The sequence below is a fragment of the Choristoneura fumiferana genome, chromosome 18 (genome assembly GCF_025370935.1).
Source record: "Choristoneura fumiferana chromosome 18, NRCan_CFum_1, whole genome shotgun sequence".
In the NCBI taxonomy this organism is placed as follows: domain Eukaryota; kingdom Metazoa; phylum Arthropoda; class Insecta; order Lepidoptera; family Tortricidae; genus Choristoneura; species Choristoneura fumiferana.
In genome coordinates, this window is record NC_133489.1 from 9949745 (window position 1) to 9975299 (window position 25555).

At 39.0% G+C, this 25555-nt stretch overlaps 4 protein-coding genes across 12 annotated transcripts in view; 1 reads left to right on the forward strand and 3 right to left on the reverse strand.

Moving 5' to 3' along the window:
* Window positions 1-10084, reverse strand: part of LOC141437754 (uncharacterized) — a 31620-nt gene extending 21536 nt beyond the window's left edge. For 6 of the 9 annotated variants that reach the window (XM_074101252.1, XM_074101250.1, XM_074101251.1 and 3 more), the window contains exons 1-2: window positions 9112-10084; window positions 621-727 (exon numbers count right to left, since the gene is read on the reverse strand). In XM_074101252.1, the coding sequence (XP_073957353.1) occupies window positions 621-727; window positions 9112-9305 (301 nt within the window). In that variant the 5' untranslated portion in view covers window positions 9306-10084. The remainder of the gene's footprint in view (window positions 1-620; window positions 728-9111) is intronic. The other 3 variants (XM_074101255.1, XM_074101254.1, XM_074101253.1) reach the window with 1 other exon arrangement.
* Window positions 10085-10508: 424 nt separating this feature from the next.
* On the reverse strand, window positions 10509-16981 carry NANS (N-acetylneuraminic acid synthase). The gene is made up of 5 exons (XM_074101260.1): window positions 16615-16981; window positions 15441-15656; window positions 14674-15021; window positions 11847-11997; window positions 10509-11249 (listed from the first exon to the last, which is right to left on the reverse strand). The coding sequence occupies exons 1-5, from the start codon at window positions 16741-16743 to the stop codon at window positions 11044-11046; spliced, it is 1050 nt and encodes a 349-aa protein (XP_073957361.1). The 5' UTR covers window positions 16744-16981; the 3' UTR covers window positions 10509-11043.
* An 83-nt stretch (window positions 16982-17064) lies between these two features.
* On the reverse strand, window positions 17065-23593 carry Hmgcl (hydroxymethylglutaryl-CoA lyase). The gene is made up of 6 exons (XM_074101261.1): window positions 23320-23593; window positions 22456-22601; window positions 22242-22365; window positions 21795-22007; window positions 20578-20766; window positions 17065-17435 (listed from the first exon to the last, which is right to left on the reverse strand). The coding sequence occupies exons 1-6, from the start codon at window positions 23383-23385 to the stop codon at window positions 17163-17165; spliced, it is 1011 nt and encodes a 336-aa protein (XP_073957362.1). The 5' UTR covers window positions 23386-23593; the 3' UTR covers window positions 17065-17162.
* A 101-nt stretch (window positions 23594-23694) lies between these two features.
* LOC141437759 (protein KRTCAP2 homolog) lies at window positions 23695-25455 on the forward strand. Its single transcript, XM_074101262.1, has 4 exons — window positions 23695-23806; window positions 23882-24036; window positions 24777-24904; window positions 25278-25455. The coding sequence occupies exons 1-4, from the start codon at window positions 23803-23805 to the stop codon at window positions 25384-25386; spliced, it is 396 nt and encodes a 131-aa protein (XP_073957363.1). The 5' UTR covers window positions 23695-23802; the 3' UTR covers window positions 25387-25455.
* Window positions 25456-25555: the final 100 nt, after the last annotated feature.

Below are 25555 nucleotides of genomic sequence, written 5' to 3' on the forward strand. Positions count from 1 at the left end.
CGATTTTTATCAAACATAGCTATGAATCACCTCAAGGAAATTCGCTTTTACGTAAAAAAACGCATCGAAATCGCCCCATCCGTTTGAGAGCAAAGCCGTTTGAGCGTTTGTTTGTGGCATCGTAGACACAGACAGACGTCTGACATTGGGGTCAACACCCCTCTCTTTTTGCGTCGGGGGTTAAAAAGACAACCTAACCAACAAAAAGTTGGGAAACCCCCGACTTTGTCACTTCAAAGTTCAACATCTCAAAAACAGTTAAACCGATTTTGATAAAATGTCTAAGAAACATCGCTAGATAGAACACCTGAAACAAACAAAAAAAACCGCATTCAAATCGGTCCACCCGTTTAAGACGACGTCTAAGAGCTACGGTGCCACAGACAGAGAGACACACACACAGACATATAGACACACAGCTGTGGCTAATATGTGTGGATAGCAGTCAAACTTATAACACCCCTCTTTTTGCGTCGGGGGTTAAAAATATATTTTTAACCTACTGAGCGGCAAAAAATCTGGCCCTCAAAATGTATGCAGTAGGTACGTAAGTAATGGATAATTTTGTATGTAGCGTGGGCCAAATTTTGTGCCGCTGAGTATATAAAACGTAGTAGTACCCGTGGAGAAGGCGTCTTTCTTGGGCGGCTCAACGGTAAGGTTGGTGGTGGAGGCCCACCCGCGGCCCTGCTTCTCCACCGCTGCACCATTATCCTCGTCACGACCCCTGAAACAAAACCGAATAGTTTAACGACGCTACAGCACAACAAAAGCGCTGCGAAAACAAGGAAAACATTCTTATGAAAGTTATACTTAGGTCCCTATTCAAAAATTATTTCATTAAACAGAATTTGTTATTGTAATGTAACCCATAATTAATAATGTTGTAGTCAACAGGCAGGGCTTCACGTGGTGGAAACGTCGCCGAGTCTTTATAATGGTAAGTTATAGTAAATATAGGCTGGACATGGTCGAAGTGATCAACACGTTTGTTCTGTAAAGGGCTCTTTTACATGTCACTTTTAGGATGCCGTAGTTGGCAAAAACGGAACCCATAGGATCATTTTGTTGTTCGTTTGTCCGTCCTTCTGTCAACGCCCTTTTTGTCAACAATTGGAGGCATTATGCCGAAATTAATATAAAAACACCGACCAAGAGCGTGTCGGACACGCCCAAAATAGGGTTCCGTAGCCATTGCGAAAAAATCAAGTTATATTTTTCTAAGAATTTCGTATTGTGTAGGTATATTTTATACCTTAGGTTGCTATTTACTCTTAAGCTACTAATAATTCTTAACCGTTATAATCTTAGCCGTTATAATTTTCCTTGTAAATTTGATTTACTTACTACCATACTGAATTTTTTCAAAAGTCAAATATTTCGCAAACAGATCACTGAATCGAAAAATCGTCTTGGAAACCCCCAATGGTTTGATTTAAGAGACCTATCCAACGATACCCCACACTATATTATAATGTTATCATCCCAGCCTATATACGTCCCACTGCTGGGCACAGGCCTCCTCTCAGAACAAGAGGGCTTGGGCCATAGTTCCCACGCGGGCCTAGTGCAGATTGGGAACTACACACACACCATTGAATTGCTTCGCAGGTTTGTGCAGGTTTCCTCACGATGTTTTCCTTCACCGCAAAGCTCGCAAAGCTATAATGTTATAGTCGAGAAAAAAAAATCACCCCCACTTTACGTCGTCCGCGGACTGACAGACAGACAGGCGAAACTATAAGTTGACCTAGTTGACTACGGAACCCTAATAGAATAGGTACTTAGATCTACTACTCCTGGAGCATTGAAAAAATGAAAGTTCTGAGTGAATGTAGTCAAAAGGTGTTTGTGTATAAATTTCCCGGCAATACTCATTGGCAAGTAAACGTTCCGCTAGAGGCGCTGTTCGTGTTTGCATACAAATTGAGATTTTAACGCGAACGCGATCAGACTTATTTTGTAACCGAAAACTTACACTAAGGGCACTGATCTCTCCGGAACCTCATTTAACGGCACAGTAGCGTTTAGATTTCGTAGTTTCGAGTAAGTAAGTAGACCAGGGACAGAGTAGGGACAAGTTTCTGTGGCTAATTGTTTTGACTTTAAGTAGATACCTACATAGCAGTAGCGTGGCGCCATAACAACAAAATGCCCATCGGAGTCTAAATTCTTTACATGTCGTCAGTGACGTGACGACAGTAGGTAGGTACCTTTAATGCTTAAAATTTTACAAACGGGCCGTTGCTTTAACTCTTACCGCAGAATATATAATAGTACTGACTCTAACTACCTATTGGTAGTACCATGAGTTTACAGCAGGGGTCTTCAAACTTTTTGACTCAAGGGTCACACTGCACTTAATGTAAATTCGTGTGGGCCAAGACTGGCTGGCTGGTCATGGCATTTCACCATCCATTGATTAGTGTTATCTGAAGGTTAAATTTGATGCCCTCTCTATTTCTTTTGTTCGAATAGACGGAGACGGCATCACATATTTTTGAAATAAGAATTGACTTCATTAAAATGAATATTTAATATACACTATGTTCTATTTTATTATTTCAATTTAACTTCAACGCCATCTATGCGATCCAGCATGTTTTTTTCGGTCTTTAGTAATACGTTTTACAAATCAGTGTCCTGTTAGTTCAGTTAAGTCGCCACTTCTTACGTGGCGATGTTATATCGCCATTGTATCGAGGAGCCGAGCGGGACGGGTGGCGCGGGGGAGGGGCTCGATTTTAGAATTAATTTGGGTACGGGAACGGCCTTAACCGTCAGTTAACACTAATCAATAGATGGTGAAACAGCCCCTTAGTCGTCAGGGGGTACCTAGATACGAGTAACGCATAAGAAACGCACTTGGTGTTGATTATGTCCATGAGTGGCTATCTATGATTATGACCAATTACCGTCAGTGACGGGTCTTATAAAACTAATTACTAGTTACTTGTAGCTTTATAAAATCGGACCCTATCGCGGACCGGATTAGAGGGGCTCGCGGGCCGGACTTGGCCTGCGCGCCGTTGTTTGGCGACCCCTGGTTTACAGTGACCGCACTCGATAGCGACGTCGTAAATTATTTGTAGAGGCGCCGTACAATTCTCCATACAAGTAATTTACGCCGTCGCTATCGAGTACGGTCACTGCAAACTCATGGTAGTTTTACAGGTGTTACATCCGAAAGCATCCTAACTCACGTTCACCTATCACTCTCCGGGATGCCTAACAGGAATGTTCACTCCGTCACTGCTACAAAGGAACCCACCCAATCTGGATATGCCCGAGACCCGAGATATGTTCTAGTTAATCTCTTAATTTCAATGCATGCAGCTATTTAACTGCATCCCAATTTTAAACATAGTTAATCTTATTAAAAATTCTAAATAGTAATCAACCGCGTTCGTTTAACATTCTCTAGCATTCCAATACCTACATTTGCCAAAATCATTTTCATTTTCCATGTAGCAAATTGAGCATAAATACGACGCAGCATTTCATCGTTTATCGATCAATAGTTGATAATATCGTTGTATGACTTGGGCTTGGGCTTCGTTTAAATCCCTCGAGCGTGTACAGTACGAACGTACACAGTACCTACACAGGCGGTGCGTCAATCCGTCACTGCTGCCGGGCGCAATGCAAACAATTCGTAAAGACGCTGGGGAATTTGGAATTGTGCCACGATTCTCTTTTTGTTTTAACGAGTAAGGGAGAAAAAGAAATAATTATGAAAATGGAACGAGCGGTATAAATTTGGCATGTAAGCGTTATTTATTGTAGGTCTTTACTTGGCCCAAGCTATGCTTACGTTCAGCCATAAGAAAACTTACAATGGTAATTTTAATTGTTTCATTGTGGAATCGTTTAACATACTAGTTAATCTAGTTATTGCCTGCGACTCTATCTCTAATCTTTCTGAAACATTATTGGTACTTTGACCTGCAACTTAGGTATTTACCTATCTAGTACCTAGGCGACCGAGCTTTGCTCGGGCTAAAACTCGATAATAAGCGTTTTCCCAGAGGTAAGACCAAGCTAGATCGATTTGTCATCCCCGAAAACCTCCTCATACCAAATTTCATCGAAATCGTTGGAGCTATTTCCGAGATTCTGATTATATAAGCATATATGTACAAGAATTGCTCGTTTAAAGGTATTAGATAGATACCTCAGGCTTATAAGCATGCTAGTAGGTACCTGAAGTACCAATAGGTATGCCACTAAATAAGCATGCTTAATAGTAGCGCGCGTGTCCTACTATAGATACATGCTAGTAGGTAGCATTTGCTCAATAGCAGCATGCTTTCGTGCTAGTAACTAGCATTTATACATTACAGTAGGTAGCTTAATTTTCTTCTAGGAATCTTAACTGATACACTTCCGCCCACTCGCCACTCAATGGGCTCTTTTGTGTTATTTACCCTCCTTCGTATATAGTCCATTGCCATTACCACCTCATCCATAGGTATTGTATGATCTGGTGCAGTGGAAGTGCCTTGAAGTCTCCTGGTACAGGGTATCCGTTGCCAAACAGTTTCATTCTTAACCCGAGTAGAGCTTCAAATTCAGACATTTATGGTTAACCTATTGTTTTTTTTGGACAACAGATACGTGCTTGGGTGTTTCTAATTTAATGATGAATTTACAGAGAATTTGAAACGCGTGCGTGGACCTGTGTGACATCATGTGTTTTATATGGAAGACGAGGAGGGCGGATTCTGTATGATACCATGTGTAGCACAGACGTATCTGTGATGCATGGTTGGCAGCGGAGAAGCGTAGGTAAAAATATTGTACTTATAGTTCATTGATTCACCTCCGCAAAGTAGGTACCCTGTTAACCTTAGCGGTCCCCCGACACCGACGACGGTTAGATAAGAAAATATTACTAGGTAGGAATTTATACTAAATTAACTTTATTTTTTACTCTTTAGTTGTCTTTTTTGGCGGCGTTTTTTCTTTCGGGCGTTTTTTTATTTCTTTCGGGCGTTTTTTTATTTTTGCTGGCGTTTTTTTGTGTCGGGGGTTTTTTATGTTTACACTGATATTTTGTTTAAAATAGGTGCTTCCTCTGATGATAGAGGAAGTACTTATAAGTACCTATTTACCTTCTCTTATTTTATTATTACGAGTGGAACTCGTACTTATATGTATTTAGGGTAAGTGTGATTCTGTATGATGTCGAGTGGACTCCCTAGCATTCGTGAATATAAAGCGAAAATATCAAAGTAGCCTTTTATGCAGTATTCTTCGTTTTGCGCGTGGCCAAGGAATACATAGACATAGATATATAGATACCTACTAACATAACGTAGCGTGGCGTACTATGTTTATTCCCGGAAGCGGAAGTACTTAGGATGAGTGATGAATGTGTGTGAATTTTATGTGTCTATAGCATCAATCGACAACTATAGGAGCAAGTCCATCCAGCACTATGATTGTATCCATATAGTTAACTTCAAAACTATGGGTTATTGGGTTCATAATAATAATTAATCTCTGTAAAATTAGTTCCTCGCGCTCTTAAAATAAAATAAAATAAATATCATGGGACACTTGACACCAATTGACCTAGTCCCAAAGTAAGCAAAGCTTGTACTATGGACACTAGGCAACGGATAAACATACTTATATAGATAAATACATACTTAAATACATATTAGGTAAAAATCCAACCCCGAGAACAAGCATTCGTATTAATCATACAAATATCTGCCCCGACCGGGAATCGAACCCGGCACCTCAAGCTTCGACGTCAGGTTCTCTAACCACTTAGCCATCCGGTCGTCGGTCTTACCCATAGATTGCTTACTATTTTCGAAGTCTTAAGAGATTTTTTTATCGAACAGCTGGCAAACGCGCAGGCGGGTCACCTGATGGTAAGTGATCACCGCCGCCCATGGACACCTACAGCATTATTACGACTGCGGGTGCGTTGCCGGCCTTAAATTGTAATAGGCGATACACTCGCCTTTTGAAGGTACCCAAATCATAGCTAGATGGAACAACCCCAGCAGCGAGTCCATTCCATATTTTATAAGTGCGAGGTAGAAAGGAACGTTTCAACCGCACAGTGGAAGAGCACCAATCATCGAGATGGTGCGGGTGAAAACCATCCTTATGCCGGGTGCTACGGTGATGGAACTTAGCACCTGGGGTGAGGTCGAAGAGTTTGTCGGAACACTCCCTATTGTAGATACTATAAAAACCGGTCAAGAGCATGTCGGACACGCCCGAAATAGGGTTCCGTAGCCATTACGAAAAAATAAGTAATATTTTTCTAAGGATTTCGTATTTTATACGGAATCTTCCAAGTTTATGTATATTTTATACCTTAGGCTGCTATTTACTCTTTAACTACTAATAATGCTCAAGCATTAGCCGTTTTAGTTTTCCTCAAAAGTTTGATATACTTACTACCATCCTGAATTTTTTCAAATTTTTCCACCCACCTGTTTAGATTTTAAAGGGGTGGGGGGGGGGGGAAGCTCGATTCGATCGAATTTGCACTTTAAAGTTGAATATTTCGCAAACACATCACTGAATCGAAAAATCGTCTTAGCACACCTCATGGTTTTAAAATACCTACCTATCCAACGATACCCCACACTATAGTATTGGATGACAAATTAAAAATCACCTCCACTTTACATCTATGGGAGATACCCTAAAAATTTTTTTAAAAAATGTTTTAATTGTACCATTTTGTCGGCATAGTTTACATATATATCCGTGCAAAATAACAGCTTTCTAGCAGTGATAGTCCTTGAGCAAAGCCGCGGACGGACAGACAGACAGACAGACAGACATGGCGAAACTATAAGGGTTCCGTTTTTGCCACTTTGGCTCCGGAACCCTAAAAACGCAAAGAGAACTAACGTAGGGCCAAAGGATCAAGTTTCCCAGAAAGTATTAAGAGATGTTTAATAGTTATTTGTGCAACAAGAGAGCAAAGTCGTTTTTTGGTGCGAGTGTTGAATTTGAACCAAGAGCAAGCGAAGGATTCTATAATTGAATCACGAGCGTAGCGAGTGATTCTAGGTTAGAATCCTGAGAGCAGTGAGTGATTCAAACTCCTCACCTCAGCAGCGAGAACATAGGTTAGAATAAAATCACATATAATTACCCATTTACAAAACAAACAATATAAAAATATATAAATAATTCGATTACTAAGAAACAAATATAATAATCAAATTTAAAACATTTACTCAAAAATGATACGTACAGTCGCCATTACATCTTTAAAAAGTCACCAAAAAGTTAAGAATGCCAGACAATGATCAAAAGTGTCCGGCAAGTAGAGAGGTTTTGAATTCGGAACGAAAAAGTGTCCAGTAGGTTCAATATAATTATAAACTGGAATAAATAGAATGGCGTCACCTTCTATGCGGAAAAAGCACAGAAACTAAAACCACGTAGACAAAGAACGTAACATTTTCGTCATGAAAATGCTCCACACACAATCTTATTTTATGCCAAAAACTAAGCAAGTACTGGCTTTTCGAGTTCATCTAAGTCACTCGAAGTAAAAAAAAAAATACTTTTACTCCCTAGGGACTAAAGTACTCACTTTACTCCCGCCTCGTAAGTCTATATTGGCCTACTTTTAGAGCATGAGAAGTGAAAAGTAAATTATTTTCCGGAGACTTTGATCATCATCATCATCATCATCATCATCGGCCTATCTTAGTCCACTGCTGGACATAGGCCTCTCCAGTTGCACGCCACTGAGCACGATCCTCGGCCAGTCTCATCCAATTCTTGCCAGCTAACCTGCGCAGATCATCGCTCCACCTAGTCTGAGGGCGTCCTACGTCACGCTTGCCGATTCGCGGTCTCCACTCAATAACTCGTTTGCCCCAGAGGTTATCGGTTCTTCGACTGATATGGCCGGCCCACTGCCACTTCAGTTTGCTTATCCGGTGAGCTATGTCGATGACTTTAGTTCTGTGTCGGATCTCCTCGTTTCGAATTCGATCCTTCAGAGAAACTCCGAGCATAGCCCTTAGACCGGCAGTCTGGGCCTATCCCCATGCATCGTGGTGTGCGACAAGGGGATGTTATATCCCCCAAACTGTTAACAAATGCATTGGAGGATATGTTCAAGACATTGGACTGGAAAGGACATGGCATTAATATAAACGGCGAGTACCTCTCACACTTGCGATTTGCAGACGATATCGTCATCATGGCAGAGACGCTGCAAGATTTGCGATTGTAGGTATATATCTCTTCGGAATCGTCATTAATTTACTTACCGCAAGAAGCTTTATTGCTGATTAAGACATAAATATGTCTCGGAGTAGGTTTAAGTACGTTTCGTTTCGATACTAAAATGATTAGCTACACGCCACACTAAAGTAACGAGCACGTGTCCAGACGTGAATGCTGAATAGAATGGTTTATGTTGATTATTACAATTGATGTTCATTGTTTTGCTTTAGGACCTTGACTTTAAAATTTAAGTATATAAGTAGGACATCTTAGGCGTGGCCTAATTTTTAACGCCCGACGCAAAAAGAGGGGTGTTATTAGTTTCACCGCTATGTGTGTCTGTGTATCTCTGTGTCTGTCTGTCTCTCTGTGGCACGCACCGTAGCCTTAAACGGGTGGGAATTTTATTAAAATCGGTTAAGCCGTTTTTGAAATATGGAACTTTGAAGTGACAAAGCCAGGGTTTTTCAACTTTTTGTTTGTTAGGTTATTTCTTCTGCAGTCACGAAGGTAACCATACAGAATTAATACACTGACTTAATCGTTAGGATAAATTATCTCTTTACTTTTGTTTTCCTTTCTACTGAAGGAAATCAAATTAAAAATAATAAAATAATTGCTAAGATTTAATCCATCAATCTGCACCTCATAATTCACTGTCGTTAAAAAGTTTCGGAGGGTCACTGCCAAACGATTCCTTCACAAGAAATGACATAGTTAACTATATTTCACCAAGTCTTTTTAAAAGTACCTAAAGAAGAATTTATTAGTTAACGCCCTAAAGAACCCGTCAATCGTATTAGGTGACAGGTACAGGTCGTCGACTCCTATTGAGTGATAAATAGGTACTTATTGTGCAGAGTGGATAGATATTGATGTAACTCGTACCGTGACTGTGGCGAGCTGAAGCTGGAGAGGCTGGGAGTGGAGGCGGTGAAGTCGTCGTCCCGCCGGCTGCCGCGGCCGCCGTGCTCCTTGTAGTCCCGGAAGCAGCGCTTGCACCGCGTCGGCCACCGCACTTGCGGGTGGAACCCCAGCGGGCACAGCGGGTCCCCCTTTTGCAGCGGGTACAAATGATGCATTCTCAACACTTCACCACACAAAATGCACTAAACAAATGTCAACGATTTCACCTAAATGCAGCAGTTACTACTCAATCACTTATCACGCCATCCTTGTAGTTAATCGAGTTGGTCACTTTGAATCCTGTTTTCTGCATTCATCACGATCACTACAAAAACCTAGCGGTAGATACCTACGGCTCCGGATAACTATGTTTATGGAATGAGCTTTACGATACTACGCTATAAATAATAATTTACTTAACTAGTAACGTGCTCCGGGAGTTCGTACGTCTGCACCCAACAGTAGTAGGTAATAAAAATATCCCGCTGCTTAGCACTGAACCGGGCGACCTAAATCGGCAGCTCCTCGGCACTGATTCTCAGACTCTAGGCGCGTAAATTCAAACAGTACGTACTCGATCACCGGAGAATTTTTATGTAATGAAAGCTCGCAAGCTTTGCGGTTAATTAACGAGTGTCACGTCGCGAGCCTGTATTACAGAAAGAGGGTGCGCTGGAGTCGTGTCGTGCGTGTCGTTCGGTGTCGGCGGGCGCGGCGCGGGCGCAGGCGGCGGTGGGCCGGCGGGCCGGGGACTGGCGGCCGGGAGCGCCCGGGCAGCGAGCCAACTCTCGGCGCTGCCGCAGCCTGCTGCGCCACTTAGCTCTATTACAACACAGCGCGGCGGGATCGCTCTGCTGGCGATCTGCCTCGCTCTCGACGACAACAAAAATAAAACTCGCGAATAAAACGGCCGCGGAATATCCCGGTCCCTCTGGCCGGCGGGCGCAAACTGTCGGCCGGCTGGCTTGCTGCACTGCGTTGCAATAATTAGCGAACACCGCCGTCACGTCGTACTTTTTTCCAAAATAGCCCTAACACGTCTTGGGCACGAGGCCTGGTAGCGGAACTACGTTCGTTTTTAGAGAATATTAGCGCGTCACTGTAATAACTTTATGAATGAGTGTTGACGTCATGGTGAAGCGTGAGTGTGGCTAAAATTTCTTCGTTTACTTATAATAATCTATTTTCAACTACGACCCACGCCAACCATGCCTCATAAACAAGAATGATTTTAAAATAGTTTTTTAAATAAAAAAATTGGTAGGTGTACTTCTATAAGAGCAATACAATGTTTACCTACTCGTACAAGTAGGTACCGATAAGATACGTTTTTGAAACCACGACTGTGGCATAAAACTTAAAAATAAATAAACAATAGGTAACAAGAAAATAAATTTATTACAAAAAGAGTATTTTTAAACAATTATTATTACAACATAATTCGGTTATATGCGGTTTAAACACAGTATACTCAGACGTGACGTGATAAAACTTTTTAATTAGTTTATTCAATTTACTGTATAAAGCTTTGTTTGTGACTACTATTAATTCTCATTTATTATGACACTTAATTTAAGTTAATTATTATCTAAGAATGATATTTGATTACTTTTTCATCTCACACACGAATCAGGCGTTTGTTAGACAATTCCAGACAGATCATGAAATAGGAATTACCAACATACCCACAGATATATATGATATGTTTTTATGCCTTTTGGTACAGTTAATTTCCCATGATGGACACAACTTATAATAAAGATTTTCATTTATGAAAGAGCTATACTGTCGCTAGTTTCCGATTAGGCAAACAATTTTTACAGGAGATGTCATAATCCCATCAAAACTAGATAGTTGGAACCTTAAATAACAGTTATAGTATACCTATAGTAGTGATCATTATATAGAAAAAACTTAACAGAAGTCACCCTCATTCAGCGGCTCGTCTTCTTTTTTATCGTACACGAGTGTTTTATAGATCACATCCTCAAAGTGCAACGCGTTAAGCCCTTTTGGTTCAGCTACTTTAATTTTCACATCTCCGGGATATAAAATTTCACCTTTGTTCTTTGAACTTCCCATTACGAGCGATTTCTGAAGCTTATCGATGCATGGAATTTCTAAAATAAAATTAAAAAAACATTAATTTCGTAAATTGAAAATACAAACTGAAATATAGATGCACAGAAAAGCCAGAAAAATAAGACCATCACTGCTAATCGAACCCAGGTCCTCGGTATTCCGTACCGCGTGCTATACCGCTACACCACTGATGGTCAACGGTACAGACACGAATTTCCCGCACCTCATATCTCAGCTTGTTTGTTTCTTATGTTAGCCACTTAAGCAGTGACGCTATTCGTATGTTTATCAATATGCAGTTCTAATAATCAATCTTGATCGGACACCGACATCTTATGCAGTCTTATCGTTCATAACTTTTTAGATAAGAAGAAAAGTGCCGGCAATAAGTCAGTAGGTATCTATGAGCAACAAGTAGGTATTAATTAATTTTAATAGCAGTAAGGTTAATGGAAAATTTTACAGTCAGCATCAAAAACCGCTGTTTAACGAGGTAACTTGTCGCTCAGCAACGTAGGTAATAAATTCTTGTTCACGTAGATTACCCAGTGGGTAAAATCACCGTGGTTTTCATTCAATGGGTAAGTACAAATTTCTTTTCTTGTAGGTACTTGTGTTGTTTACTTGCGTATTACCTGAGGTAACGACTTTCTTGATGGGAGTACCAAGCGAGGCTTCGATGACACGAACATCTCGCACCAGCTGCGCTAACTCAGTTGGAGTGAGAGAGCACACGTGGTCTGTCCCCTTCATGCTCTTGTCCAGTGTTATATGTTTCTCTAATACCTGGTGATATACAACAGCAGAGTTAGTATGCCGAAGATAAGAAACTGACATTCTACGCACCTCCAGTCAAGCTCAAAAGTAATTTAACCCCTGAGTACATACATACATACATACATAAAACCACGCCTCTTTCCCAACGGGGTAGGCAGAGACTACATCCTTCCACTTGCTACGATGCTGGCATACTACTCTCGCTTTCTCTACAATCTTTCCATGCATGCACGTCGGTTTAAGGGCAACACACACAGAGAGCGGGCGCGGGTCGTGCGCGGGCCCGCGGCGGGCGTATTTGCATGGCGGTATATGGACGCCTTCACACAGAACGCGGGCGCGGGTCGGGCGCGGGACGGGTCGTGCGCGGGCCCGCGCCCCTCGCCCGTCGTCACAAACAGCGCGCGGGCCGAGCGCAGAGTTACCAACTCTCAAAAATATTTATCCCTAAAGCTTATGTTCAAAACCCCTAAAACTCGATTTTAATGAAAATTTGTACTTTAAAGTTGAATATTTCGCAAACAAATCAGTGAATCGAAAATCGTCTCAGTAACCCCCTAATGGTTTCATTTTAAAAGACCCCACACTATAGGGTTGGATGAGAAAAAAAACCCTACTTTACGTCTATGGGAGGTACCCAAAACTATTTTTTTTTTATTTTCCATTGAACCATTTTGTCGGGATAGTTTTCATATATATCCGTGCAAAATTACAGCTTTCTAGCATTGATAGTCCCTGAGCAAAGCCGAGGAGGGACAGACAGACAGACCGACATGGCAAAACTATAAGGGTTCAAATGGCTAAAAATGCCAAAAAGCTAAAAACCGTATTCATGCGCAGTAACTGACGACCAGATGGCCTAGTGGTTAGAGAACCTGACTATGAAGCTTGAGGTCCCGGGCTCGATTCCCGTGACGGGGCAGATATTTGTATGAAAAATACGAATGTTTGTTCTCGGGTCTTGGGTGTTTAATATGTATTTAAGTATGTATCTATCTATATAATTATATTTATCCGTTGCTTAGTACCCATAACACAAGCTTTGCTAAGCTTACTTTGGGACTAGGTCAATTGGTGTGAATTGTCCCGTGATATTTATTTATTATAACTAGTTCATATTGGCGAGAATAAAATCTAAGTATTTTATTTTTTTAATTAATTGGTACAACAGAAAAAATCTGATATTTTTTTCCATTGACTAGTATAAGCTTATTCCTGTCGATAAAAAAAAAACCACTTTTAAAAATTTCATCCATCGCATAATTGGATTTAATTAAGTAAGTAAATGAAGTTTGACCTTGGTGCGCAAGCGCGTTTGTCGTTTTCCACATATATCTCGCGGCACTGTATAATTCTGTGTCGAGTTGACAAAAATATCGTATCTATTATTGGTTCTAGAACTGTTTTAATTTGTGCTCCAAAAGTCGCCAGATAAACCATTTTATTCGTCAAAGTCATCACTTCTAGGGACTAAGTCACTAAACTGGCAACATTGATAGCCGCTGCGGGCCCGTCGCGGGTCCGACCCGCTCTCTGTGTGAATACAACGAACCGCGCGGGTCACGCGGCGGACACGACCCGACCCGCGCACGCTTTCTGTGTGTGTTGCCCTTTAGAGTACTCCTTACCCGACCTTTCTTCAGAACGTCCTCGATTTGATCGTGGCACGTTCGTCTAGGCCTTTCTGTTCCAAAGTTCCCATTCACGCTCGAACCCCTGAGTACTCGTACCGTACTGTATCGCATATGACAGCTCCAGGACAGTTTGAAATTTTTACCCACTAACATAATAAAACTGAGATTTTCCGGAAGTAGCAATGCTATTTTTGGTACCTACACTTTTATTACTATCTAATTATTACTTAGGAGATTTCACACTTAATTTAAAGTCCATGGGCGACAGTAATCACTTAACATCAGGTGAACCGTCTGCTCGTTTATTTAAAATCTACAAGTGGATAGGTCATGGTTAGGTACTTAATTAAAAACAACTACGCCTATTGGTAAGCAATTCTGTGCCACGAATTTTAAATTAATTTTGATTGAACGTACGTACAGTCGCAAGAAAACTTTTTAAATCTTCACTTGATGTCACATTTTATTCGAATCACTGCTGCATTTGGTTTCCATATTGCCTATTAAACATAAGCCATGGAACTGGTTCAAAAATGAAAGGTACATTTTGTATATTTGTTTTTAGGGTCCGTACCTTAGTTGGCAAAAAAGGAAATCTTATAGGTTTACTTTGTTGTCCGTCCGTATGTCAAGACAAGACCCTTTTTCTCAGATACGCGTGAAGGTATCAAGCTGATATTAATACCAAATACTCAGGTCTACAACTGTTGTAGCAGTGAAAAAAAACTTCCAAGTCAACGCATTATAAAGACAGTTATTATTTTTAATAAAGGTGTTCCCGTATACCTACAAATTGGCGGGGAATCAAAACCTATAGGGTACTTACTTTCAGTAGTTCTAGAAACTTGAAATTTGGTATAAAGGTAGCTCTTATAGCACAATCAATAATAAAGTCTGAAAACTGTTAATTTGTAGTTAAGTACATCGCAAAATAATTAGTTAGGTATACACCTAGGTATTCCAGACGTATCGTGATTTAGGAAAAAATATCAAGCAGCTAGTTCAGGAGGTACTTAGCTACAGGCAGGTAGGTGAGGTAGTAGGTACTAACCTTTGCGCCTAATGCAACAGCTCCTAGCGCTACAGCTGTACCCAGCTCCTGACCAGAGTAGCCCACAGGGATGTCAAAAGTGTTCTTGTAATCCTGTAGGACGGTTAGATTGCAATCTTCAAAAGGCACAGGATACGCCGAGATGCAATGCAACAGGCAGAATCTTTTGTGTTGTGCTGATATTATGTCGTAAATAGTCTTGACCGCAGTTTTGTCCACCATGCCGGTCGAAATAATGAGGGGTATGTTCTTTGAAGCGGCGTATTTGAGGAAGAGCAGGTTGTTCGAGTCGCCAGAACCGATTTTTACGAATGGCACTTTCATGTTGACTAGGAAGTCGAAGGATACCTGCAAAATATTACCGGTAACTTTACTTAACGGAAAAGAGGGGAAGATGACAGTAACGAAAGTTAATGGAGGATAGATTAGTCATCTGTTATGTTACTTACACGATAAAGATCATCGCGTTATTTGTAGAAGTAGATCGGTATTACACTTCCACAAATAAAGCGATTATATACAGGCTTTTACTACACCAGTGAACCTTGATGCCAATGGAGGCCAATTGTTGGTCAGTTTTAAATAAATAAATAAAATGTTTGTCGTAATGTTATACGAAAATTAGGAAGGCTAAGAATAAAAATAGAATGTCCATTGATTCCATTTAGGTACTAGCAGTGGCTAACGTCCTGGTTTAAACTACATCTATTCTAGTCCAAGTATGTTCCTGCGGTAAGGTAGGTACTTAAGTAGTTTTAGTTTCTTACCATATCCATGGCAGACGCAGTGCATAAAATCCCGACTTCATGCGCGTACTTGAATAACTCTCTGTACTGAGCTTCTGAGAATTCCAAATGCCTTTTGTGGTCTCCATACGTTTTGCCCCAAGAATTAACATTGTCGTACGGCCGTTCTAGATATTTCTTTGTAAATTTCTCTTTCAAACAAGTTTTCTGGAATTTAACACAGCTAGCACCTGCTTCCTGAAACAGTCTTATTGTAATTAATAAACTACTTCCAAGTAGGTATATATTCATAGTTACAAAATATGGGGCCCATATACCTACCTACTTACCTAGCTGTTACTAATAGGTATTTAGTACGTATCTTTTTCATAAAGTACCTATTCAAGCAATTGAGTACAAATATTACAAATACAAACATTAAAGCAAGGACTTCTGTTGTGACAAAGGATTTAAATCATTAGTCATTTGATACAGACATTCAGGCTCATAGGTCTACCAAGTTCCACCTATAAATAGGCACTTAGAACGCTTTATCTTTGGAGTTGATTGTTCGCTTTATCGACATTGGTACCTAAATGCATATACTTAGGTCATGTTAGGTAAGTAAATAAAATATGGTCTTGGCTTGGTAACTTGGCTAGTGACTGTTATAATAAATAAAACCTTTGTTTTGGTACAAATAGATAAGCCTAACGTCAGAAAGATATCTACGAGTAGGTACACATCAATATTTAAATGTGTTAAGTGGCGTAAACAATTACTTAATGACGTTGGTATAGGTATGTAAAAGTTGTTGGTCATTGAGCGTACCTAAAATCTACTTAAATAGTTGATCTACGATGTGAGTTTATTAATAAGCACTCTGAATGAAGTTACGAGTAGTTACCATAAATTGGTGAAACCAGTCACGTTGTCCCAAACAAAGTAACCTGCTTTGTGCTGTATGTATGTAAACAAGTTGCATCACCGGAGGAAAGTGAAAGTCTATGGACCTTCTGCTATTTATAGACAGGGAAGTAACGACAGTGTCGAAGCACCAGTGTAGAAATTTACCAACCACAGAACTCCTGTTGTTAGATCGTGAATGAGGTTTACTTATTAGTACAATAAAATAAACAATACTTTAATTCTTTGTAAATGATCGGATCTTTTGTTCTATTGTAAATTTTAAGTGTCTAGGAAGTAAGTTACTCACCTTTGCAGCTTTTATTAATTTTTTTGCAATCTCAATGTCACCTTGGTGATTTTGTCCAACTTCTGCTATGATGAAACACGGGTTTGGGCCGCCAATTTTAACGTCACCGCTAATCTGAACTTCTACCATTTTCGTTAATGTTATAATTCCATAAAAATAAATGAAACCCCGCACTAGGCGTACACTGGATCAACGAGTGGTCGGCGTAACACTGGCTTCCTATGTTGAGGTTTATCGACCCCCGCTCAAGATCAGATGGAATAAATAAGGTCAATTTAATATAAATGCGAGTTGTTCGATGCGCGCGCGCAGCACTAGTGACGGCGCGCGGCCCGACGCGGAGGCGCGGGCGCGGCGCTGTGGCTGTACCCACTCCGCATGATAATTGATAAAAAGCAGTATTATTTACGGTCGCTCACAGACACAAAACGCTTCAAGTAAACAACTACATGATAACAAAATAACTTTTAATAATATTATGTGCATTATTTACATGTATCATGTGCATTTATTTACATAATCACACTGCGTGTTTACTTAAATGGTGGCTAGACTTCGCAAGCTGCCATTTTGACGATGTCTTTGTGGTCCTTGAATCTGTCGCCTAGAGCTCTGTTTACTCTGGAGTCGGTTGGTTTTCCAAGGAAGTTTGATATGCAGCGGCCGGCTTCCATGAGTTTGACGAGATCGATGTGGGTGTTGACTCCGAGCCCGTACAATAGGTAGACGAGGTCTTCGGTGGCGAGGTTGCCAGTGGCGCCCCGCGCGTACGGGCAGCCGCCCAACCCCGAGATGGAAGAGTCCACAGTCGTGATCCCGAACTGCGAAAACAAGTTATCTTAATATAACAAGATGACGTAAGCGTTACCGCCACGTTCTCACGGGTGGGTGTGTTTATAAGTAGGTACGAGCAATGGAAATAACATTAGTACCTAGTTTTTATTATCCTTTGAAAACGTGCGCTTATTGCGTTCGTTCTGTAGAAAAGTATTTACTTACTTCAAGTTTGTAAATAAGCAGTAACGAGCAAAGATAAGACGTCGAAAATATAATTTTATCTGTAAGGTACTGATGTTGGGGCTGTTGCTAGCTGACATGATGGCTTGTGATAGATGTTGTAAATATCAGGGTTCTGATAAGGAAACATTGCTTTAGCGGTAAAATATTAAAAGATTTTGTACTGTTCAACTTCCATTCACATTCAAAAAGCCTTTGACTTGGGTTTTAAAATAACCTAACATACAAAAAATCATTTTTAATACAAGCTTTATCAGCTAGCTACTTAAATTAAAATGTAGAGGAAAGCAGAAAAGGTCAAAATGAGCACTTTCAAGTAAAGGCAACTAGAACTAGAGGGTAGTCTCTCATTTTAAATGACAAACGTTTATTAAAATAAAATAAAACCATTATACTCTACTCTATGTCAACAGGTTAGCCTACCCTTATAGGTTTCGATTAGTACCTATGAAAATACCTGGATACAGTCACAATACAAATGAATTTACAAATTTACAATCTAACATAATTATATGCAATAATAAAGATAAATATTACGAATAAATAAATATGAGTATGATAGAAAATCCCGACTATCACAACTAGCCACATTATACGTGGAACTTATTGTTGCTAAAAAAACTTTTTACAAAAAAATTAAACCTCCGAAAAAACTGAAAAACCTATAAAATTTGAGGTTTGCTCTCGATTTCCTTAAGATCCCATCATTAGATCTTGACTTGGTGACAAAAGTGACAATGGGACCACCTCAGAAGAATACTCTTTCGAATAAAAAAAGAATTTTGAAAATCGACCCACAATTGACTGAGTAATCGGTGAACATACATAATAATAATAATACAAACATTGGAACATAGAACCTCCACCTTTTTTGAAATCGGTTAAAAAATGAAACCGCCGCGAGCGAAACTATTCCTTCTCAAGTTTCTAAAAGCTGTTACTGTGCCTAGATAAGGCTCCTAGAAGCGTTAACGCGTAAGCACAATGCCCTAGGTCTACACGAGCATAGTCAGAACGACTAGCATACAGTCAAGAAATGAGTGGTAAAACAATTAAGTAGTCGTCGCTCATGTTAGCCGCCGCGTTGGGCCACCACGCACGTAATGAAGTCTAATAGGTAGCTACGACTTCGTACTTCAAAAAGTCTAAATCGATTTTATTTAAACACAGATAAAAATTATGTTATTAGTTAAATAATCCTACTAATATTATAAATGTGAAAGTTTGTGAGTGAGTGGAGTATGTTTGTTACTTCTTCACGCTGAAACGGCTCGACAGATTTGGATGAAATTTGGCGAAAAGTTAGTTTATAACCTGGATTAAAACATAGGATACTTTTTATCCCGGTATTCCCACGGGATAGGGATAAAATCTCGAAATAACAACCTCTGGGCTTAGAGTCATGAAATTTGGTATGTAGGTAGCTGGACGTTTGGAATAACAGATAGGTGAATTTTTGACCCAATATTCCCACGGGATACCTAGGGATAAAATCTTGAAATAACAACCGCAGGGCTTAGAGCCATGAAATTTAGTATGTAGGTAGCTGGACCTCTGGAATAACACATAGGCTACTTTTTATCCCGATATTCCCCCGGGATAGGGATAAAATCTTGAAATAATAACCGCTGAGCTTAGAGTCATGAAATTTGGTATGTAGGAAGCTGGATGTCTAGAAAAACACATCTATAGACGACTTTTTGACCCGATATTACCACGGGATACCTAGGAATAAAATGTCGAAATAACAACCGCTAGGCTTAGAGGCACGAAATTTGAATGTATGTAGCCGTATGTCTGGAATAACACAGTACGCTACTTTTTATCCCGATATTCCCACGGTATAGTTTTGTAACTAAGGGACCCCATACATCCCTGTATTATTATTATTATTATTTCGTATTTTGTTCTTTAATTGTATACTGTAGTTTTTAAGTATTTTATTTGTAATTATTTTATTTTGAAAAAATGACTGCCAAGTTTCTTGCGGCGCATTCTTCTTGGCAATGATAGTCTTTCCAAAAGCGCTGGTAGTATAAAAAATGACATGTAAAAGTGCCCATTGCGGCCTATTTACTGAATAAATATATTTAAATTTGAATTTTGCATTTGAATTTGGATAGGGAAAAATTTTGAAACTTCAGCACTGGGTTTAGAGTCTTGAATTTTGTACAGTTATTCACAACACAACCTCAATGAAGACTACGATATAAATATTGGAAATTTCCAGGGGAATTTTGTAAAATCCCGAAAATTTCAATTGTAGCTACCACACCGAATAGTTTACGCGTGCGAAGCCGCGGGTAAAAGCTAGTCTTATTATAAAAAATGGCCAAGAGCGTGTCGGACACGCCCGAAATAGGGTTCCGTAGATATTACGAAAAAATTAAGTAATATTTTTCTAAGGATTTCGTATTTTATACGGAATCTTCCAAGTTTAGTTATATTTTACACTGAATTTTTTATTGTACCATTTTGTCGGCATAGTTTACATATAAATCCGTGCAAAATTACAGCTTTCAAGCATTGACAGTCCCTGAGCAAAGCTGCGGACGGACAGAGAGATAAGGGTTCCGTTTTTGCCATTTTGGCTCCGGAACCCTAAAAACTATCATCTGTTTTGGAGTTGTGGTGCTACAGTAGCTGTCAACGCTTTGGGGGATAAAAATGATTTATCAACATCTATCAGACGTTAAAAAAATGTACACAATTTGAGCTTCTGACAGTAGGTTGGTGGGGGTGTTGTGTTTCGGCGTGGAGAGTAAGACAGCCGGTGAAATTACTGGCACTTGAGGTATTCCATCTTAGGCATCTAGGTTGGCAACGCATCTGCAATAGCCCTGGTGTTGCAGATGTTTATGGGCGGTGGTGATCTCTTACCGAGACCCACTTGCTTGTTTGCCATCCAGTCGAATAAAAAAAAAAGTAATCTGTAAATATACATACCTCTAAACCAGCCAGTAGATTGGACAAACCCTGGCCATAGGTGTCGTGGAAGTGTAGCGCGAACTTGTCAGGAGTCGCCACGCTCAGGACTTCCTTCATTAGCTTCCTGACAGAGCCTGCGGTGCCCACGCCAATTGTGTCTCCGAGGGACACTTCATAGCACCCCATATCCAGCAGTTGCTCTGATAACTGTATGAAAAATACAGTTCAAGTTCATGGACTTGACATAAGTATATTAGAATTACGAACTTAGTGCCGTGCGGCCGACATGCATCGCGTTGCGCACCCGACTGCTTTCCTGCGGTTTTCCTGCAATCTGCGCTTGAGGGGTGGGGTAACTCGAACCGGTGCGGGGCAGAGCGTGGCCATTCTGTATGTTAGTAGGTACTATTATATATTCTGTGATAATACTGATATCTTCGCGCAAAAATCCAGGCCAGGCCCCCCCCTGAAAAATAATCCTAGATACGGCAAAGCGTCAACCAGATACTTATGAAAATGATTAGAAGTACATTTCATGTGTTGAATTTTCAACCTTAATTCTTTGTTGAGTAGGTTTAAAATGGCTTACGAGGAAAAAAGCGTATTCAACACTTCTGTATTTCATAACCTGAGTGTCAGGCGGTTGTAAAATGCAAGGAATGTTATGCTTGCTATTATTCTGTTATTTCTATAGTGTATTTTATAGTCAATTGTCTAAAGAAATAAGAGTCAATAATCTATGTTAACCTTCCAAGGCAGTTATAATCTGTTTTTACTATGACCTCATTATCTTAAATTGTAGTCTTAAATGGATGAGCTCAGTTCAAAATGTTTCAACTTATACCTATCTGTCGCTTTGTAAAGCGGTTTTCTTAATGCATTAGGTGTGGTCCTACGAGTGATGTCACATGCTAGTTTTTCTTTCTCTGTCTAATCTTGAATTTCAAACCTTTTTAACTCTGTTTTATGTAAAGGTACGTAGTTTAAAAATTGTTTTTCAGTTTAATAACATGCATAATCATTGTCAAGCTTTGATTTATAAAATAAATAAATAATCAGTAATCAAATACCGTATTGTAGTGCATATGTAAAGTAATTGTAGCTAACAGAGGAAGTAAAATAAAAGCTTGTTATAAAAAACAAGTTATTGAGTACTACTACATGAAACTGAGACAATAATGTGAATTTTGAATTTGTAGTACCATGGAATAATAAGGTGTTATCTAAATAGATACCTTGGCAATAGTTTTAGGAGCAATGGGCCCATCATATGGGCATCCAACAATACAGGAGACGTAGCCCCTGACACGTTTGCCATCTTTGACAGCTTGCTCAGCCACCTCTCGGAACCTTTCCAGTCCCTCAGCCATGGAACAGTTCAGGTTCTTCTGAGAAAATCCTTCAGATCCAGATGGAAATATGGCCACTTCTTCAATGTCACACTTTTTCTAATTTAGAAAATAAAATGTAACTTAATAAAAATTGCAACAAACTTACAATAATTTTTTTATTTTTATTTTTATTGTACTTAAAAAGTAAAAAGTTAATTACCAGGTACTTTCTATTCTCACAATGAACTGAGTCATCTGTTGAAGTTAACAGAAATCAAGAATTAATACCTATTCACATCAGATCATTTCCTTTTCTAAATAAGTGTTGCTAAACTAATACCAAATACTTACAGCAATTTCATAACCCTTAATATTTGGAATGAGCACAGGATAGTTAACACCAGGAACTCTTTTCAGAGTCTTCATTACTTCAGATCCATCGCTCATTTGCTTCACCCATTTAGGACTTACAAAACTGTATAAGAGAAAGCATACAGGAAATTAATTGAGGCTTGTATGATTCTGTTTGTTTGGAATTGGAACATAGTGTACAATATTTCATTACCTTGCTGATTCAATATCTTTAATACCAGCAGCTGCCAATTTGTTGATGAGTTCCACTTTCATTTCAGTTGGTACAAATTTTGCTTCATTTTGTAGCCCATCTCTCACTCCCACTTCATAAATTCGGATTTGTGAAACTGCACTACTCTGAAATGAAACAACTAAGCTGAATGCCACACAAACAATAACTTAACCAACTAAAAGTAGGAAAACCCACAAATTTATCACTTTAAATTTCTTTATCTCAAAAACGGCAGAACCGATTTTGATGAAACATGTCTAAGAACTATCGCTAGAAAACTTGTTTTCAAATAAAAAAAACACATTCAAATCGGTCCACCCGTTTAAGAGCTATGGTGCCACAGACAGACACCCCTCTTTTTGCGTCGGGGGCTAAAAATTGGCATTACCTGGGATTTGATAACTTTTTTCAAATTAAAGCTTGTGCTTGTGAAACACAAAAAGAGGGATCTTATAAGTTTTATGCCAGTCTGTCTGTGGCATCATAGCTTTCAAACGAATGGACCGATTTCAATGCGGTTTTTCTTATGGGAAAGCGAGTTTTCTTGCGGTGGTTCTTAGCAATGTTTGATAAAAATCGGTTCAGCGGTTTTTGAGATCTGAACTTTGAAATGATATTTTGTCGGGTTTTCAACATTTTTCTTAATTCGTCAGATTATCGGTTGGATAAATTATTCATCATTGATAGGTATGGTTGTGTCACCATATGGACTATGGTACTACGTGTGAAAGGCCGGTTGTGCACAGGCTGGTCTAAAGTCTGTCTCATTTTTGAGTCATAATGTTTTATTTGGAATATAAAGTGAATAGCTACCTTGCAACTTTAGTAGAAAAAGTTACTTACGTATTTGCGGCAATAGAGTACTGGCCGCGCCAACATCATTAATGGTAATTTAGCCCCAAAAGCCATTTTAGACTTTTGGTTTCACTTTAGTGTAATTTAATGAATATAATTTATATGACTGCTGAAGCCCATCTAAGGATTTGGGTATCAAGAAAGTTTTATGATCTTATCAGTAAATTCCAAGTTTGTTTTTTAACGCACAAGTAGCTCTTATCACATTTGAATAATCCAAATTGACATTTTGGTGATAAGAGATGAAATTTGTTTCAGACACTTATTCAACCGTTGTAAAGTAATCATATCAATCCGCGAATTGGTTATCTATGAACGCAGCCGTTACAACTGTCAAACGGTGATCTGACGTGACGTGTCTTCTGCCGGCCGCAACTTCTGTCTGTCTGACTGGCTTCAGGTTCAGGATTTGCAAAGTTGTTTTGTTGGCTTTATTAATTAACTTACAATTAAACCATTAACCAAGACAACATGGGTATAAAATTTATTTCAATGCTTGTCTTATTTTCCAACAATAAGCATACTGATAGTCTTTTTGTTATAATTCCAGCGGTGAACAGCGCAACGTCTTTTGTGATCTCGTCAATTTTAACTCTGCTGATATTTTCTGGGATGCAAATGTATAAACCATGGATTGTCAGGTCGCCTATGACTATCATTTTCGGAGGATACCTTGGATCACTCATGTTCATGTTCTTCGTTACTGTATCCTTTTTAATGTGATGCGAGCAAAGGCAAGAGCACCTGTTTTAATACAAAGAGTTATTTCAATTAATATCTTAATCGAGACATCAGTATTTTGTCTAGCTCTAGCACCTTGCCTAATTTGGGACTAGATAAATTGGGCTAAATTGTACCACAATATTTAATTCCAAATAGTAGACTACAAAAAGTACATAAAACGCGTCATTTTGCCCCAGATGTTTATGTCCACCTAAGCTGAAGGCAAGGCTTGTTAGTTAAGTAGAGGGTAAAAAGAGTTTTATAGACAAGTTAGGTACCTATACATCTGGTTTTCACTTTGATAGCCAGTAAATTAGATAACAACAGTAGAAACAAATGTTCATTTACTCATCATTGTCTATCTTTTGTTTTACATGCCTTGCTAAGTATATATTAACATTATTAGTATTATCTAGTTTTGATAGTTTAAATAATTGAATAAATGATACCTTATATTTTGATAATTTATTAATATAAAATATGAGTTGTAAAAAAACCTTATTTTATATATTTTTTCTTTGTGGCTGTTGTCATCTGAATGCCTTGGTCTAAGGCAAAAGTTTGTATCCAGGCTGGATGATCTAGCATAAATATGAAGTTTACAAGCATGAGAAGTGAAAATGAATTATATTCAAGTTCATGTCTCCTGAAGTACTCTGAGAAAAAAATATGTATGTATTATGTACATCTTTAATTCATGATTATCCTGAACATGACTACAGGCTATAGGCAATCTGGAAGCAACCTTGTTTGGGAAAAACTTCCAACTGAAACTACCAGAGATTGTTTTGGCCATGGCTGTTTCACTCATAGCTGCTGGAATGGTGCACCGGATTTGTTTCACAACCTGGTAAGATTCAGATAAACACAAACTGTTAAAATTATCACCACTCACTCAGAATATATCACATCTTCTATATTACTAACTTAAAAGTTATGATTTATTATAGATATTACACCTACCCGTCTTGTGATTTATAATCTTTAGGTTGGAACTTCAATAGTATGCATCACAATTGATAATAAAAGAACTCAAAATTATCATTTGCATTTCAAATCTTATCACTAGCAATCAAATGCTTCAACAATGTGTTTTTCCTCTTGAGGCTCTGAGCGGATTCAAGATAAAAACAATGTTTTTATTATGCAGAGATAAAGAATGAGTTATGTACTTTCTTGAATAATTTGTTGTTTGATACTTACAAATATATTTTTCTTTTCAGTTTGATATTTTCTCTAATTGTCATCTACTACATGAATAAACTGTCACAAAAAACATATGCAATTTCTGCTCCGGTAGCCGCACCCAGCAAGACTCGCCGTCACAAGTGATAGTCTGTAATATTTTGTGTAAGTTTATAATAAAGTCTGACTTTAATATTAAAGCAACTTTGATTTTTATTTTGCACATTTATTCAACACTTGCCAGCTCTCCCATGCAATCTTCACATTTTATGTGAAAAAAAAAAAACAAATAAATGGGTAATGAATTTGTTTATGT

Bases quoted from the DNA above. Each gene is read 5' to 3' on its own strand.
- LOC141437759 (XM_074101262.1), top strand. The intron at 24,037-24,776 runs GTATCCTTTTTA...ACATGACTACAG, and splicing joins TGTTCATGTTCTTCGTTACT to GCTATAGGCAATCTGGAAGC. The intron at 24,905-25,277 runs GTAAGATTCAGA...TTTTCTTTTCAG, and splicing joins CGGATTTGTTTCACAACCTG to TTTGATATTTTCTCTAATTG.
- Hmgcl (XM_074101261.1), bottom strand. From the start codon at position 23,385: ATGGCTTTTGGGGCTAAATTACCATTAATGATGTTGGCGCGGCCAGTA. The intron at 22,008-22,241 runs GTAAGTATTTGG...TTTCTAAATTAG, and splicing joins TTAAGGGTTATGAAATTGCT to AAAAAGTGTGACATTGAAGA. The intron at 17,436-20,577 runs GTATGTATATTT...TTGTTTTCGCAG, and splicing joins ATCTACTGGCTGGTTTAGAG to TTCGGGATCACGACTGTGGA.
- NANS (XM_074101260.1), bottom strand. From the start codon at position 16,743: ATGGTAGAAGTTCAGATTAGCGGTGACGTTAAAATTGGCGGCCCAAAC. The intron at 15,022-15,440 runs GTAAGAAACTAA...AATATTTTGCAG, and splicing joins CTGCGTCTGCCATGGATATG to GTATCCTTCGACTTCCTAGT. The intron at 11,998-14,673 runs GTTAGTACCTAC...GTATATCACCAG, and splicing joins CTGTTGCATTAGGCGCAAAG to GTATTAGAGAAACATATAAC.